Genomic DNA, 16908 nt, shown 5'->3' on the forward strand with positions numbered 1-16908 from the left:
AATAGGTTTTCAGTATCTTGCTCTCTCTCTTCTTCTGGCACCCCCATAATTCTGATGTTGGTACACTTGAAGTTGTCCCAGAGGCTTCTTACACTGTCTTCATATTTTTGGATTCTTTTTTCTTTTTCCTTTTCTGGTTGGGTGTTTTTTGCTTCTTTGTATTTCAAATCTTTGACTTGATTCTTGTGATCCTCTAGTCTGCTGTTGGATCTCTGTATATTATTTTTCATTTCAGTCAGTGTATGCTTAATTTCTAGTTGGTCCTTTTTCATATCCTCGAGGGTCTCGCTAAATTTATCTGCCTTTTCTAGAAAATTTTTGAAAAACTTTATAACTGTGGTTTTGAACTCTATATCCAGTCATTTGCTTTCCTCAATTTCTTTCATTTGTGATCTGTTTCTTTGTCTCCGCATTTTGGCTGCTTCCCTGAGTTGATAGAGTGGCTTTGTGTGCTAGGTGTCCCATAGGGCCCAGTGGCTCAGCCTTCCCAGTTACCTGAGGTGGACGCTCTTGGTGCACCCCTTTGTGGGCTGTGTGCACAGTCTTATTGTAGTTAAGCCTTGACTGTTGTTGGTATCACTGGGAGGAATTGACCTCCAGGCCAATTGGCTGTGAGGATCAGCTGTGTCTACACTGGGAGAACTTCTGTGCTGGAGACACTCTTATGAGACAAAACTTGCAAAATTGCAAAAGCCTCTGTGCTCAGCTTGGATGGGGCGGAGTCTCAGGGCGGAGCAGACAGCAATGGCTTCCCATCAGCCCTGCCCTAAGAGGCCCCTGGGTCTCAGTGTCCCGCGGTAATCGCTGGAAGCACCTCTGAGAGAAAGCCGCCCTTGAGTTTTTCCCACCGCCAGATAGTCCAATTTCTCCCCAAATGAGTCTGGGTCCCCAGAGTCTTGCTCCGAACTGGAGTTCAGTGCAGTCAGGAGCTTTTGTCTCCCTCCCACTTGAGAAAGCCAGCCACGCACTCAGTTGCCTGCCCTCTCCGCGCGCGCGCCCCTCGGTACCTCTGCCTTCCGCAGGTCCTGTGCGTCTGTGTGCTTTTCTCTTTCCTTCTAGTCGTAGAATTTCCACTCAGCCAGCCTTCCTGTGGTTCTGGATGATGTCCGTTTTGTCCTTTAGTTGTAGTTTTGTAATTGTTGTGCGAGGCAGCAGTTTAGGTGTTTACCTATGCCGCCATCTTGGTTTCTTTCTTGTTTTAAGGATTAAGGGTACCCAGGGAAGGGCTTTTTTGTTCTTTTGTCCCTGTATACGTAAAATGCCTTACTCTTATAATTATAAAGCAATATAATACAGTTGTTACCATATTCTAAGAATGGCCTATGAAATAAATGTTTAATGACCAGGTTATAAAAATTTCTCATGTGAATAACTGAATAAAACAGCTGCTTTTTCTGCTTTCTATTCTTGTAATATGAGAATTAAAAAAAAAATTCACAGCAGTCCAACTGAGTAGATCAGTTATTTCTTCCGAGGTATAGAAGCCAATGATTTTGGTCTAGTGCTTAATGCTCTTCTTTTGTCATGAAGTAAATGAAAATAGAAAATTGCGTTATCATTCCTGCAGTGGGAATACTAGCTTTAACAGTGCATTAATCTCTTAGCATGTTTTTGTATGTGGTTTCTAAGATCAGATTTTTTAGGCTTGATTATTTAAGAATGAGAAATGTATGATTCAACATATAAATATTTGCTTTTAACCCACCTTTTAGACAGAACAAAGTTCAGGAATGTTAGGAATAGTTAGGATGACCAAAGCGTCTTTCCATATCAGAGCACAAGTCACCAATACATGCCACAAGTCATTTATTTCCCAAATATAGACGAAAACATATTTCACTTTGGCAGTAGGAACTAAGTGAAAAGTAAATTTTAAAATAGAAATTCAACTATTTCACACTTGTATTATGTTTTTAACCCTTTTGTTACATGTGTAGAGAATCACAGTAGGACCATAAAGTTATATATTTAGGTTTTGAATATTCTATATGAATTTGAGGATAAAATATATTTGTGCATTTATTTACATAGCCTTGTATTAATGAGTTTCATTTTCAGAACTGAATAATGGCAGTCATTAATAATAACACAGGTACACACAGACACACCTAGAGGCTATACTAAGCTACAACCTTATTCTTTTTTTTAAACTAGACAAATATTGGGGACCTTCTATGTGCTTTTAGCACTGTGCTAGGCACTTAAAAGTGAAGTGGGGTAATAATGGGAGTCAGACAGCCTCAGTCTTCCATGACCTTGCAAGAGTTAAGTCATTCACACACACAAAATTCGACATTACCCCATTCAGTGTCAGAGTGAGTTGTTTCAAAGTTTGGAGACCTGTGTCATCTGAAATAGGGGTTTCAAAGGCCTGCTTGATGGCAGGCTTGAGCACAGTATATTCTGGATCCAAGAGACATATACGCATAGTTGGATAATCGTGGAGATTCAGCAAGTATTCCTCTGTCAGAATACCTAGCCATTAATCAAGAGTTGCTTTTAAGAAGTTGATGCATGTACGTGGCAGAGAACACGAATTGTTAGCGAGCCACTATATCGGCGAAATGTTGACCCAAGTGTGGACTTTGTGTAAGAGGCGATCTCCCATTTCTAATGACCTTTTGAAGGGCTCAGCATTCACCTCTTCTCGCCTCACTGCTGATATGACAGAAGCAACTGAAAGGAGTCAGAGGCAGCCACTGGAGAGCACTTTCCCTACAGGCTATCTGTCTGCCATGTACAAGGTCGTTCACCAGCCAGGAAAATTGTGCTCTTCCATTTGCCTGGGAACAGAGCTGTGTCTTAGAGTTAACTCAAGTTTACCAGACCAGTGTGCAAGCTCCGACTACTTTTCAGAATTAAGCAAGGAGAGATCAACAGACATGTTGGAGGGAAGATGTACATATATAACAGTAGGGGGGGGCACTTTCATTAATGAGCCCCCAGTCTTCAGAGGCTTCTATGAAAGCAAAATCTGATTAAAAACAAGGCACCTGTAACTCACTTTTGTTAAGTCTAGACCCCATATTTACCCCCACCTGGACAATCTTTATAAGTAACTGATACCAAGGATGACATGAAAAGAGGTGTTCCCTCAAGAGGACACTTCCTGCCCCAAGTGTCACTCCCTACAGATTTATGCAAATTTACCCTCAATGCCTTACCACCCTTGTATAATTTTACTTTTTGCAAAGCAACCAGTTCCTGATGGTGACAGAGGAAGTTATTTCTCCCAGCATCATAGATCATAGTGGATTTCTACTCGAATCCTTTCTTGCCAGCTATAGATTTTCTTTAAAGTTGGTGCCACCTAACAGAGTGACTGAATTCATTCTCCTTTCCTTTGGTTTTTAGTGAAGCAACTTCAAATATTTCTCCCTCAAATTTTGTAATAAACCCAGCTTGCATATTTGGATTCTTTTCCATATCAACTTTACTGATACATGTTTGTACTGAAATTTTTAGTAATCTGGAAAGTATGAAGTGGTAATGGGTATAGTCTGTGTGGCTATTTTAGATGCATTCTACATAATAGGATAGTTTCACTTGATATACTAATATAGCTGTATAGTTCAGATAAGCCATCAATAAAAATTTCATGTTTTTGGCAAACACCAGGTATGTGCTGGTTAGTTTTGTTTTTTTTAAAATATATTTTATTGATTTTTTATAGAGAGGAAGGGAGGGGGATAGAGAGTTAGAAACATCGATGAGAGAGAAACATTAATCAGCTGCCTCCCGCACACTCCCTAGTGGGTATGTGCCTGCAACCAAGGTACATCCCCTTGACCGGAATCGAACTTGGGACCCTTGAGTCCACAGGCCGATGCTCTATCCACTGAGCCAAACCAGTTAGGGCTGTGCTGGTTAGTTTTAATAGTAGAGGAGACCTTTTACATTTTTTAAAAAAGTTGTTTTTATTGATTTTTAGAGAGAGAAGAAGGAAGAGGTAGAGAAACACCCATATGAAGAGAAACAATCGGCTGCCTCCTGCACGCCCCCTACTGGGGATTGAGCCCACAACCTGGAATTAAACCAGTGACCTCTTGGTGCACAGGATGACATTCAACCAAATGAGCCACACCAGCCGGGAGACCTTTTACATTTTTGAACAACGTACCTTCCTAAAACCCCAACGACTCAATACAAGAGTATGTGCTTTTACCTCAAAATGGAATGAACAACCAAGCTGAATTGCAGCACAGGCCCTCGGCCGGTTCACTCACTGGCTGGAACCCAGTCTGGTGGTGTGTCAGATTTTGTGCTGCCGCCAAATCAACTATGTTGAAGGTTTTGGGCTGGGGTGGGGTGGCGCTTAAAGAGAGTCAAGGCCAAATAGGAAACCTAGGGAGACTAGTTTTGCTCCTCATTTTATTACTCTGCCGTTTTATTCAACTCTAGCCAGTGAAGCCAGTAACTCAGTTTTCAATACATGGTAAGCCGAACCAGAGGGGAAAAATGCCTATTAATTTATAGAAGCTTGATAAAGTATTTCTGGAATATTTAAAAAAATGGACAGCATTGTGCATCTGTTATAGACTGATTATTTGATTTAAAAAGAAACCTGTAGCTCTGCGCAAACAACATCAAACTGCAACAGCCTGAATTCTGCTGACCTGCAGACGAGGCTCTGCTGGTGTGAAGGCTGGGTCAGTAAGAACAGCCCATAACAAGAAAGCTGTACAGTATATTTTTAACACTTCTGTTTCTAGAATATGTGAAGGATTTGAGGTTGTTTTGTTCTTTTTCATAATTGGTTTAAAAAAAATCCTCAAAGCAAAGTTTAGGGTTTTTAGTGTGTTTTATAATTTGAAGAAAAATTTTTGTCAAATTTTAGTATCAATAGGAAGATAAAATTTGGATTTTACTTTAGAGGAACACACATTTCATTTTAAAAGTTGTAATTTGCTCCACACCAAGAATAAGCAACCTTTACACTTACATGATAGTTTTATACAGCAAGGTTTTAAAAATAATTTACATTAAGTGGCAAGTATGACTTAGGTCAATAGCTCTTCAGTTAATCAGAAAGGAAAATGAAGCTTTTTAAACATGAAATTCTGGACTACTTCAGGTATTCAGAGCATACGTTTTCTCTTTAGGAGGTTTGTCTTCAAATAGTGAGATAGATTCACTAATATTTCTAATTCATAAGCGATATCAAGAAAGCTATGTATAATAAATATGTAAGTACAGTGTCAGTACAAACCTTGCAAAATAAATAAATTTAAACACCAACTCAATCTACTCTTGCTTTAAAAAATGGTTAAGTTTCTTCATAAGATGTTACAACTCAGTAGATATTAAATTACACATCATTCTAAATAAATTCTGTGAAAACCAAAAGTGGAATAATCTGTGAATATACAAGCAATAAACTTTTTAAAAACCCAACATCATTCTACATGTAAAAAGCAATTCTAAAGAAGAGTACATTATGGTACACTATGGAAACTAAGTTGAATTCCTCTTTAAGGAATCTTATAGGACATATTTACATTTGCAATGCCCCCAAGCTTCCAATTCTCAGGCATAAAATGCATGACTAAACTAGCTTGCTTGTTTTCAGACCTCTGCGCCTCTTGTTCCCAGTTTTCCCAGTTCAGCAAACTATGGCCTGGGGCCAAATCCAGCCGGCCACCTGTTTTTGTACGGCTCTTGAATAGTTTTTACATTTTTAAGTGATTGAGAAAAAACAAAAGAGGAACATTTGTGACATATGAAATTATATGAAATTCATTTCAGTGTCTGTAAATAGTGTTATTGGAGCCCAGCCACCCTCATTCGTGGATGTATTGCCTGTGGCTGCTTTTGCATAATTTCAGCCAAGCTAAGTGGTTGCAACAGAGACCATATGGCCCATAAAGCTCAACATATTTACTATCTGGCCCTTTGCAGATAAAGTTTGCTGACCCCTGTTCTAAGTCAGTTATTGCAAGCTTAGTCATGGTTTTTTATTTTTTTTCCTTTCCTTTTTAACAACTGTTGACATTTATAAAACGACTGTCTCCTTGGCTTCTTTGCTTCATTCATCAGGAGAATGGTTGGTAGCTAGGCCTGTGCCGTTTCGCTTGTCCTCCGTGTGGACCTCACATCGTGTGTGATGAAAGCTTCGGTCCAGAAATCATCAGTTTCCAGTTTAAGTTGAATGAAAACAAGGAAAATATACATTTTCCCACCACGCTCATTCTTGACTTTATTTTAACTTCTTGCCAAAAGGTCTTCACCTGTGAAGTTGCATCCATAGGCGTGTTAGTATATTGTAAACGGAGGAGCAGGAGCATTTACAGTGCAGCAAGCGTGTAGTGTTCAACAGAAACCCACGGCTCTGGTGGCTGTGTTTGCGGGGGAGACTACGTCTGATACACTCAGTGTTTGGGGGGGAGACCACGTCTGATACACTCAGTGTTTGGGGGGGAGACCACGTCTGATACACTCAGTGTTTGGGGGGGAGACCACGTCTGATACACTCAGTGTTTGGGGGGGAGACCACGTCTGATATACTCAGTGTTTGGAGGGGAGACTACGTCTGATACACTCAGTGTTTGGGGAGGAGACTACGTCTGATACACTCAGTGTTTGGGGCGGAGACCACGTCTGATACACTCAGTGTTTGGAGGGGAGACTACGTCTGATACACTCAGTGTTTGGGGGGGAGACCACGTCTGATACACTCAGTGTTTGGGGGGAGACCACGTTTGATACACTCAGTGTTTGGGGGGGAGACTACGTCTGATACACTCAGTGTTTGGGGGGAGACCACGTCTGATACACTCAGTGTTTGGGGGGGAGACCACGTCTGATACACTCAGTGTTTGGGGGGGAGACTACGTCTGATACACTCAGTGTTTGGGGGAGAGACTACGTCTGATACACTCAGTGTTTGGGGGGGAGACTACGTCTGATACACTCAGTGTTTGGGGGGGAGACTACGTCTGATACACTCAGTGTTTGGGGGGGAGACCACGTCGGATACACTCAGTGTTTGGGGGGGAGACTACGTCTGATACACTCAGTGTTTGGGGGAGAGACTACGTCTGATACACTCAGTGTTTGGGGGGGAGACTACGTCTGATACACTCAGTGTTTGGGGGGAGACCACGTCTGATACACTCAGTGTTTGGGGGGGAGACCACGTCTGATACACTCAGTGTTTGGGGGGGAGACTACGTCTGATACACTCAGTGTTTGGGGGGGAGAGTACGTCTGATACACTCAGTGTTTGGGGGGGAAACCACGTCTGATACACTCAGTGTTTGGGGGGGAGACCACGTCTGATACACTCAGTGTTTGGGGGGGAGACTACGTCTGATACACTCAGTGTTTGGGGGGGAAACCACGTCTGATACACTCAGTGTTTGGGGGGGAAACCACGTCTGATACACTCAGTGTTTGGGGGGGAGACTACGTCTGATACACTCAGTGTTTGGGGGGGAGACCACGTCTGATACACTCAGTGTTTGGGGGGGAGACCACGTCTGATACACTCAGTGTTTGGAGGGGAGACTACGTCTGATACACTCAGTGTTTGGGGGGGACACTACGTCTGATACACTCAGTGTTTGGGGGGGAGACCACGTCTGATACACTCAGTGTTTGGGGGGGAGACCACGTCTGATACACTCAGTGTTTGGGGGGGACACTACGTCTGATACACTCAGTGTTTGGGGGGGAGACCACGTCTGATACACTCAGTGTTTGGGGGGGAGACCACGTCTGATACACTCAGTGTTAGAACATGATGTCCCCAGGAGGTGGAACATGAGACTTTTTCTGTCCTGAAACACCATATTCTTCAAAAAGGTTTTTCTTTCTTTTTTTTTTAAAATCACAATCCAACTGTTCAACTTTTTTTTTAATATATTTTATTGATATTTCACAGAGAGGAAGGGAGAGGGATAGAGAGCTAGAAACATCGATGAGAGAGAAACATCGATCAGCTGCCTCCTGCATACCTCCCACTAGGGATGTGCCCGCAACCAAGGTACATGCCCTTGACTGGAATCGAACCCGGGACCTTTCAGTCCACAGGCGGACGCTCTATCCACTGAGCCAAACCAGTTTCGGCTGTTCAACTTTTTTTTAAAAGGTGGAATTCCTTCAATAACTGTATTTATTACTTCGGATAAGAGTAAGGTAAATAATTATTCGTTTAAAAATTCTCAGAGTATTTTTTAAGGGGTAACTCGACACTGAGAGAGGAAAATTTTAGGACAAACATGAAATATGTCAGCAGAACGCATTGAAAATATGAAGCTTGTTTTCTGATGAGAATAGACAGAAAGGCCCTTCCTTTCATGCTCTTGCTCGGAAGCACCATTTGTAAAGGAGTTCATAACGTGGGATACAGATTCCCATAGGTGCACCGCTGGCAGGTTTAAAAGAGAAGCTTTCCCAAGTTCAAGCAAAGCTGCAGTCAACTGAATGATTCTGAATGTCTGCTGAAAACTGAGTCCAAAGACATTTATCTAAACCACCACCCTCTCTACTCTCCTAAAATAGGAGCAATTAGTAAAGCTCATTATAGCAAGCACATCATTTTTTTTTTAAATCCTCACCTGAGAATATTTTTCAGTTGATATTTAGAGAGAGTGGAAGAGAAAGGGAAAGACAGAGAGAAATATCAATGTGAAACACATCGATTGGTTGCCTCCTGCCCACACCCTGACCAGGGCCTGGGCCGGGGAGGAGCCTGCAACCGAGGTACCTAGCCTTGACCAGAATTGAACCTGGGACCCCTTGGTCCGCAGGCTGGGGCTCTATCCACTGAGCCAAACCTGCTAGAATGCAAGCACGTCATTTTTAAATTATATATATACATATATATATATATATATTTATTTATTTCAGAGAGGAAGGGAGAGGGAGAGAGAGATAGAAACATCAACGATGAGAGAGAATCATTGATTGGCCAAGCATGTCATTTTTAAGTCAAATTTCTAGTGGAGTTGTATTCTTAGGTACTTAATGTAATCTTGTAAGCATGAGGGCTCTTTATGTGCAGAGTGTAATTTAGCTGTATCGTTACAGAGGTTATAATAGAGAGGTATGTATAACATCACACCTATGATTTATTTGTTGCTAACTTCTTGATATACAGAAAACAGTATAAAAATTTTATTGATTGATTTTTAGAGAGAGAAGGAAGAGAGAGAAAGACAGAGAGAGAGAGAGAGAGAGATTTGTTGTTCCACTTATTTATGCATTCACTGGTCTATTCTGGTGTGTGCCCTGACAAAGGATCGAACCCGCAACCTTGGTGCATCACGACCAACCGAGCAACTGGCCAGGGCCCCGTGTTTTAAATTTCGATCTGTCCCTAAGGCCTGCTCAAAGACCCACTACCACAGTGAGTCACTTTCTAAGAGTAGGGGGCGTTCAACACCGGTGCTTTAGTCCTAAAGCTCACTTGGCGCTGATTATGACAGAAAAGGAAGTGAGTCCGGAACTTTTAAACAATTGGGATATCTCAACAGGAAATGGGACAGCCCAGAGCTTTACTGTTCTGTGCCCATCCGCCCTATGTGATACGGACTGCTGCCATCCTTTTGAGATTTCTTCCCAATGAGTCTTTGCTTAACCGGAACAATCCCGACTCCCTGGGAGTAGCGGGGTAGGCAGATATTCTGGAGGGAGAGGTTTCCTGTGTGTGGTCTTGTCTGTGGTTTTGAAAGAGCTCTATAAGTGGCATGAGGCACCAGTTATTGTAGGAGTTGGTCCTTAAATGTAGAAACATGGGCTCCCTGCGTCAGGCTTTCTTTTGGGCTATTACACATCAGAGTTGGCCTTGTGTAGAGAGGCCAACTGTGAGCGCCCGCAATTTAATATGAGAAGGTCCTGATTGTGATGGAGACGAACGAGGGAGCCTTGGCAGCAGTGCCTTCATGTGGTCTCTGGTGAATTTTAACTCTGAGAACCACAATCCAACAGGTGAGCAGTGGGCTCTGACAGTCCCTTCGGTTCATTAGGAAACGAAGTTAAGAGAAGAAATCTGAAGAGAAACCAAGATGGCGGCATAGGTAAACACCTAAACTGCTGCCTCGCACAACAATTTCAAAACTACAACTAAAAGACAGAACGGACACCATCCAGAACCACAGGAAAGCAGGCTGAGTGAAAATTCTACAACTAGAAGGAAGAAGAAAAGCTCACAGAGAATTGGAGGTACGGCAAAGGGGCTTTGTGCGCGCAGAGAGGAAGGGCGGCTGAGAGCCTGGCTGACTTCCTCTGGCGGAAGGGGGAAGGAAGCCTCCGACCGCACTGAACCCCAGTTCTGACTGCACTGAACCCCAGTTCCGGGCGAACCCCTGGGGACCCACGCTCTTACGGGGGGAGTCTGGACTCTCGGGCGGAGACTCGAGCTGGGAAAGGCAGAAGTCTGAAGGCGCACGCGCGCCGGTGCGCACAAAGGCTGCAGGGGTTGCCACAGGCTTTCCCTAGTGGAGGGGTGTCAGAGGATTCTGACTGCACTGAGCCCCAGTTCTGACTGCAGTGAACCCCAGTTCCAGGCGAGCCCCTGGGGACCCACGCTCTTGTGGGGGGAGTCTGGACTCTCAGGCGGAGACTCGAGCTGGGGAAGGCGGAGGACTGAAAGCACACGTGCACGCAGGGGCGGGGCTGACAGGAAGCCAAGACTGAGGCTCCACCCCATCCAAGCTGAGCACAGAGGCTATTGCAATTTGGCAAGTCTAATCCTATAGGGCTGTCTCCAGCACCGGGCTTCTCCCAGCATAGACACAGCTGATCCTTACAGCCAACTGGCCTGGAGGTCAATTCTTCCCAGTGATACCAACAACAATAAAGACTTAATTACAACAAGGCTGTACACACAGTCCACAAAGGGGTGCACCAAGAGTGTCCACCTCAGGTTAACTGGGGAAGCAGACCCACTGGGCCATATTGGAAACCTAGCACAAATATCTACCTTACCAACTCAGGGAATCAGTGAAAATGTGGGGTCAAAGAATCAGATCACAAACGAAAGAAATGGAGGAAAACAAACGACTGGATGTAGAATTCAAAACCACCGTTATAAGACTTTTTAAGAATATCCTAGAAAAGGCCGATAAATATAACGAGACCCTCGAAGATATGAAAAAGGACCAACTAGAAATTAAACATACACTGACTGAAATAAAAAATATTATACAGAGACCCAGAAACAGAATAGAGGAACACAAGAATCAAGTCAAAGAATTGAAATACAAAGAAGCAAAAAACACTCAACCGAAAAAGCAAAAAGCAAAAAAAAAAATCCAAAAAGTTGAAGATAATGTAAGAAGACTCTGGGACAACTTCAAGCGTACCAACATCAGAATTATGGGGGTGCCAGAAGAAGAGAGAGAGCAAGATACTGAAAACCTATTTGAAGAAATAATGACCGAAAACTTCCCCCACCTGGTGAAAGAAATAGACTTACAAGTCCAGGAAGCGCACAGAACCCCAAACAAAAGGAATCCAAAGAGGACCACACCAAGACACATCATAATTAAAATGCCAAGAGCAAAAGACAAAGAGAGAATATTAAAAGCAGCAAGAGAAAAACAGTTAATTACCTACAAGGGAGCACCCATACGACTGTCAGCTGACTTCTCAACAGAAACTATGCAGGCCAGACGGGAGTGGCAAGAAATTTTCAATGTGATGAATAGCAAGAACCTACAACCAAGATTACTCTACCCAGCAAAGCTATCATTCAGAATTGAAGGGCAGATAAAGAGCTTCACAGATAAGAAAAAGCTGAAGGAGTTCATCACCACCAAACCAGTATTATATGAAATGCTGAAAGGTATTCTTAAAGAAGAGGAAGAAGAAAAAAGTAGAGAAAAATTATGAACAACAAATACATATCTATCAACAAGCGAACCTAAAAATCAAGTGAATTAAAAACCTGAGGAGCAGAATAATCTGGTGAATATAATAGAATCAGGGGCATAGAAAGGGAGTGGACTGATAATTCTCAGGGGGAAAGGGGTATGGGGGGTTCATGAAGAGAATGGACAAAAATCATACACCTATGGATGAGGACAGTGGGGGGGAGGTAAGGGCAGAAGGTGGGGTGGGAAAGGGGTGGAGGGGAGCTATGGGGGGAAAAAGGAGAAACAATTGTAATAATCTGAATAAAGATTTATTTAAAAAAATAAAAATAAAAAATAAATAAATAAAAAGACCAAAAAAAAAAAAAAGAAGAAATCTATGTTTGGTTTCCTCATATGCTTCTTTTTTAAAAAAATTCAGGTTCCATAGAAATAATTTGTTTTACGATAGAATGAAAGGTACTCTGCTTGTGAATACCACATAGTTTGCTAGCAACCGAGGGTGTAATTTACTGCCGTTGCAAGATGGAGGCTGTTATGTTATTTTGCTTTTTTTTAAATCATCATCTCCCGAATGCCAGAGTTTAAGTTTTTAAATGAGGCAGAAGAAGTTGAGTTTGTTGAGGTTAGAATAACATAAAACTAGACAGCCAAAGGAAGGAAAGCTGAATGACTCACAGCAGCACCTCAAGAGTGTTTGAGTGGCCAATAATGAAAACAATTCTATGTCTGATGAAACATGGCTGATGTGGTTTGGAAAATTGGTTGTCCTCTTACACCCTTTGTTGAGTTCTGTATAAAATAAGGAGGTCTGCCCGGCTGGTATAGCTTAGTGGACTGAGTGTTGTCCCATGGACCAAAAGGTCCCAGGTTTGATTCCTGGTCAGGGCACATGCCTAAGTTGCAAGCTTGATCCCCAATAGGGGGCGTGCAGGAGGCAGCCAATCAATGTGTCTCTCTCATTGACGTCTCTATCTCTCTCTCCTCCGTTCCTCTCTGAAATCAATATATATATTTTTTTTTCTTTTTTTTTTTAAAGGAGGTCTACAATGATAACTTCTGAAGGTACGTATATCTTCAGAGCCCTTTTCCTCTTGTGGTACCATTCCTCCCTCCTGCAGGGGACACCTCCATTTGGAAAAGATAAAAGATACTGTACAAATTACGCCTTACAAAGTACTGTAAGTGGGCCCCTGGTTCAGAATGGTGCAAAGACGTAATGTACCTGGTTAAACTTGCTGCCCATGGTCACTGTCGATAGTCCATCGCGTCACTGCCACCCACAGGTTTCTCCTCTTTGTTTTGGACACTTTCTGAGGCCAAGACCTGAGAAGGTAATGTGAGTCCGCGGGGCTGTTTGGTTGACTTGGTGAACTTCTTGAATTCACTTGCAAAGGAAATGCCTTTTCTCTTGTCTTCTCGGGATGCCTATGGGAAGAAAGAACCCCCCATTGGTATTAAGTTAAAGCTGGCATCCTCAATCACGTGGCGGTATATCAGAAAGGGCCCTCTTCTCTTCCCCATCTATGACTGAGGGCCTTCCCTCTCAGGATTGCTTAACCACAGAGGGGAAAACATTTCTTTCCCTGCAGTGAAAACAAAGCCAAACAATCTCCCCGTAAATTTCTTGACTTTCCCCTAGATTTTGCTATCTCCCAAGTTTGATTACGAATTAGTTATGAATAGCAAATAACTGGTGAAGAGAGTAAAATAACCTTGAAGTTTACCTGCACCTGCTCCTTTAGCTTAAGGATGAATTTTCCTGCACCTTTCCACTTGCTTTGGGCTTGAAACACACACTCCTGATCCATAAGGACCCGCTGGGAGGACTTGGGGGTAGAAGACTTCTTGTTGGCTGTGTCTTTCACCACCTCTTCCAAAAGTACATAGTCATTCGGGTTGGGGTTGCTCAGGATGCTATAGGAGTACTTGGCTTTGCATAAGGTCTGAAAGATAAGTTACGATCAACTGGATAAGGACAGTGTCTCCAACTCCTGCATTCATTATAAATGAAACTCGAAGGTGGCAAACTGTCACAGGCTTTTAGAGACGATGGGGAACTTTCAGATCATGTTATCCTACTCCTTACTTTCCATTTGTATCGCTGTAGCTTATGACATGCTTTCCCACATTATGGTTTAGCTTCACAACACTCCATGTTTAGTCAGTATTCCGCCCCCCCTCCCCCCGCCCCCGCCCCTTTCAGACGAGGAACTTATGCAGATTCCAAAGGATGAGCAGGAAAGAAGCAATAGAAAGAAGGCTGGAAACAGATTGTGTGCATGCAATCAAAGCTCCTAGACATGAAGGTCGTGCGACAGTGAGGGACAGAACCCTGACCTTCAGACGTCTCCCCGTCCCACTGGGCTGCCTCTTCACCACAGAATCTTGGATGTTAAGGCATTTTAGAACTTAGTTAGCCTCACTTGTGCAAAATTATCTTTCACTTATGCATTTATTCAGTCATCAAATGTTTAGTGAGGGCCTACTATGTCCCACATACTTTGGGGGCACAAAGGTCAACAAAAGAAGCTAAGTTCAAAGTCTATACCAACCAAATTACCACGCAGTAATAGCGAGTAGCACTTAAATCGTGCTTGCCATGTGCTAGACATTGTACAGTTTACATATATTACTGACTTAATCTTCTCAACAACTCTGTGAGCAAAATACTATTATGATATCACCATGTTATCTAAGTGGTAACTTACCACATGGTGGTATGTTGGAACCAAGTGGAACAGGCTAATAAAATCAGACATGGTGGGAGCTTTTACACAACAGAAATCAACAAATGCTACAAATGAGAGTATCTTTTTTAAGCATACCACTGTAACTAAGGCACAGATGGTTAAATAACTTGCCCAAGATCTCAGAGCTAGTAAGAGGTAGAGCTGGGGTTGGAACCTCGAGCTTTTTAACCCACAGCCTGTGCCATCCACCATTATACTATCCTACTTCTCATGGGTGTTTGATGAATGCAAACCATGACAAGGCTTTAAAGGAAGGAAATACTGTTTCTGAAACCATGGACACAGGGAAGCATGACTTAGGGGTGGGAGAGGGTCAGAGTAGGCCTTCTGCTTGCCCTCTGATGATGGCCATTCGGTATTGGCTTAGGCATGTCTGGGACAATGAAATTACTACTCTGCAGAGCCACGTCCAACAACATTATCACCAGTGCTTCACTGAGGGCTTGACTCATGGTAGATACTAGGTAAGTATCTGTTGAAGGAATGAACTATTATTTCCCACTCTCCCTTTGTAGGTCTCCACTGGTCGAGGAACTTCATTCACAGAATGGGCTGGCATCTGACTTGTCCCAATAATGTACACGGAGGACAGGCCTGAGGTGGGGGAGGGCTCCCACCTGCTGAATGACGTCCTGTGCGGTGCTGACACGCGGCGCTTTGATGACAGTCCGTGGCTGCTCTGGAGAAACGTCGTGCACTTGGACAAAGAAACTCTCCTCCTCCGAGCTCAAGATCACCTCTCTGTCATCTTGAACAATGCTTTTCTCTTCCAGGTTCTATATTAAAAGAGAAGAAAATAGAGAGAAACCAAGATGGTGGCATAGGTAAACACCTAAACTGCTGCCTCGCACAACAATATCAAAACTACAACTAAAAGACAAAACAGACACCATCCAGAACCACAGGAAAACTGGCTGAGTGGAAATTCTACAACTAGAAGGAAAGAGGAAAGCACAATGATACTCAGAGGAGATGCAAAAGGCTGAGGTATGGAGATGCGCACGCGCAGAGAGGACGGCCGGCTGAGTGCACGGCAGCTGAGTACGCGGCTGGCTTTCTAAAGTGAGAGGGAGACGGAAACTCCCGACTGCACTGAACTCCAGTTCCGGGTGAGTTTCTGGGAACCCAGACTCATTCGGCAAGAAACTGGACTGTCTGGCAGCGGGTGGAACTCAAGGGCAGCTTTCTCTCAGAGGTTCTTACAGAGATTACCGCGGGACACTGAGACACAGAGGCCTATTAGGACAGGGCTGACGGGAAACCATTGCTGTCTGCTCCACCCTGAGACTCCGCCCCATCCAAGCTGAGCACAGAGGCTTTTGCAATTTTGCAAGTCTTGTCTCATTAGAGTGTCTCCAGCACAGAAGTTCTCCCAGCATAGACACAGCTGATCCTCACAGCCAATTGGCCTGGAGGTCAATTCCTCCCAGTGAGACCAACAACAATCAAGACTTAACTACAACAAGACTGTGCACACAGCCCACAAAGGGGTGCACCTAAAGTGTCCACCTCAGGTAACTGGGGAGGCTGAGCCACTGGGCCCTATAGGACACCTAGCACACAAAGCTACTCTACCAACTCAGGGAAGCAGTGAAAATGCGGAGACAAAGAAACAGATCACAAATGAAAGAAATGGAGGAAAGCAAACGACTGGATATAGAGTTCAAAACCATGGTTATAAGGTTTTTCAAGAATTTTCTAGATAAGGCCGATAAATTTAGCGAGACCCTCAAGGATATGAAAAAGGACCAACTAGAAATTAAGCATACACTGACTGAAATAAAGAATATTATACAGAGACCTAACAGCAGACTAGAGGACCGCAAGAATCAAGTCAAAGATCTGAAATACAAAGAAGCAAAAAACACTCAACCGGAAAAGCAAAAAGAAAAAAGAATCCAAAAATATGAAGATAGTGTAAGGAGCCTCTGGGACAACTTCAAGCGTACCAACATCAGAATTATGGGGGTGCCAGAAGAAGAGAGAGAGCAAGATACTGAAAACCTATTTGAAGAAATAATGACCGAAAACTTCCCCCACCTGGTGAAAGAAATAGACTTACAAGTCCAGGAAGTGCAGAGAACCCCAAACAAAAGGAATCCAAAGAGGACCACACCAAGACACATCATAATTAAAATGCCAAGAGCAAAAGACAAAGGGAGAATATTAAAAGCAGCAAGAGAAAAACAGTTAATTACCTACAAGGGAGCACCCATAGGATTGTCAGTTGATTTCTCAACAGAAACTATGCAGGCCAGATGGGAGTGGCAAGAAATATTCAAAGTGATGAATAGCAAGAACCTACACCCAAGATTATTCTACCCAGCAAAGCTATCATT

The 16908-nt window shown here is 43.2% G+C and overlaps 1 protein-coding gene across 2 annotated transcripts in view; it reads right to left on the reverse strand.

Annotated features, from left to right (window-relative positions):
- Positions 1 to 3904: 3904 nt before the first annotated feature.
- Positions 3905 to 16908, reverse strand: part of PLCE1 (phospholipase C epsilon 1) — a 266469-nt gene continuing 253465 nt past the window's right edge. For both annotated transcript variants that reach the window (XM_080687601.1, XM_080687600.1), the window contains 4 exons: positions 15187 to 15345; positions 13544 to 13762; positions 13042 to 13244; positions 3905 to 6227 (listed from right to left, as the gene is read on the reverse strand). In XM_080687601.1, coding sequence (XP_080543727.1) covers positions 13065 to 13244; positions 13544 to 13762; positions 15187 to 15345 — 558 coding nt within the window. In that variant the 3' untranslated portion in view covers positions 3905 to 6227; positions 13042 to 13064. The remainder of the gene's footprint in view (positions 6228 to 13041; positions 13245 to 13543; positions 13763 to 15186; positions 15346 to 16908) is intronic.

Source organism: Plecotus auritus, assembly GCF_963455305.1.
Source record: "Plecotus auritus genome assembly, chromosome: 9".
NCBI lineage: Eukaryota > Metazoa > Chordata > Mammalia > Chiroptera > Vespertilionidae > Plecotus > Plecotus auritus.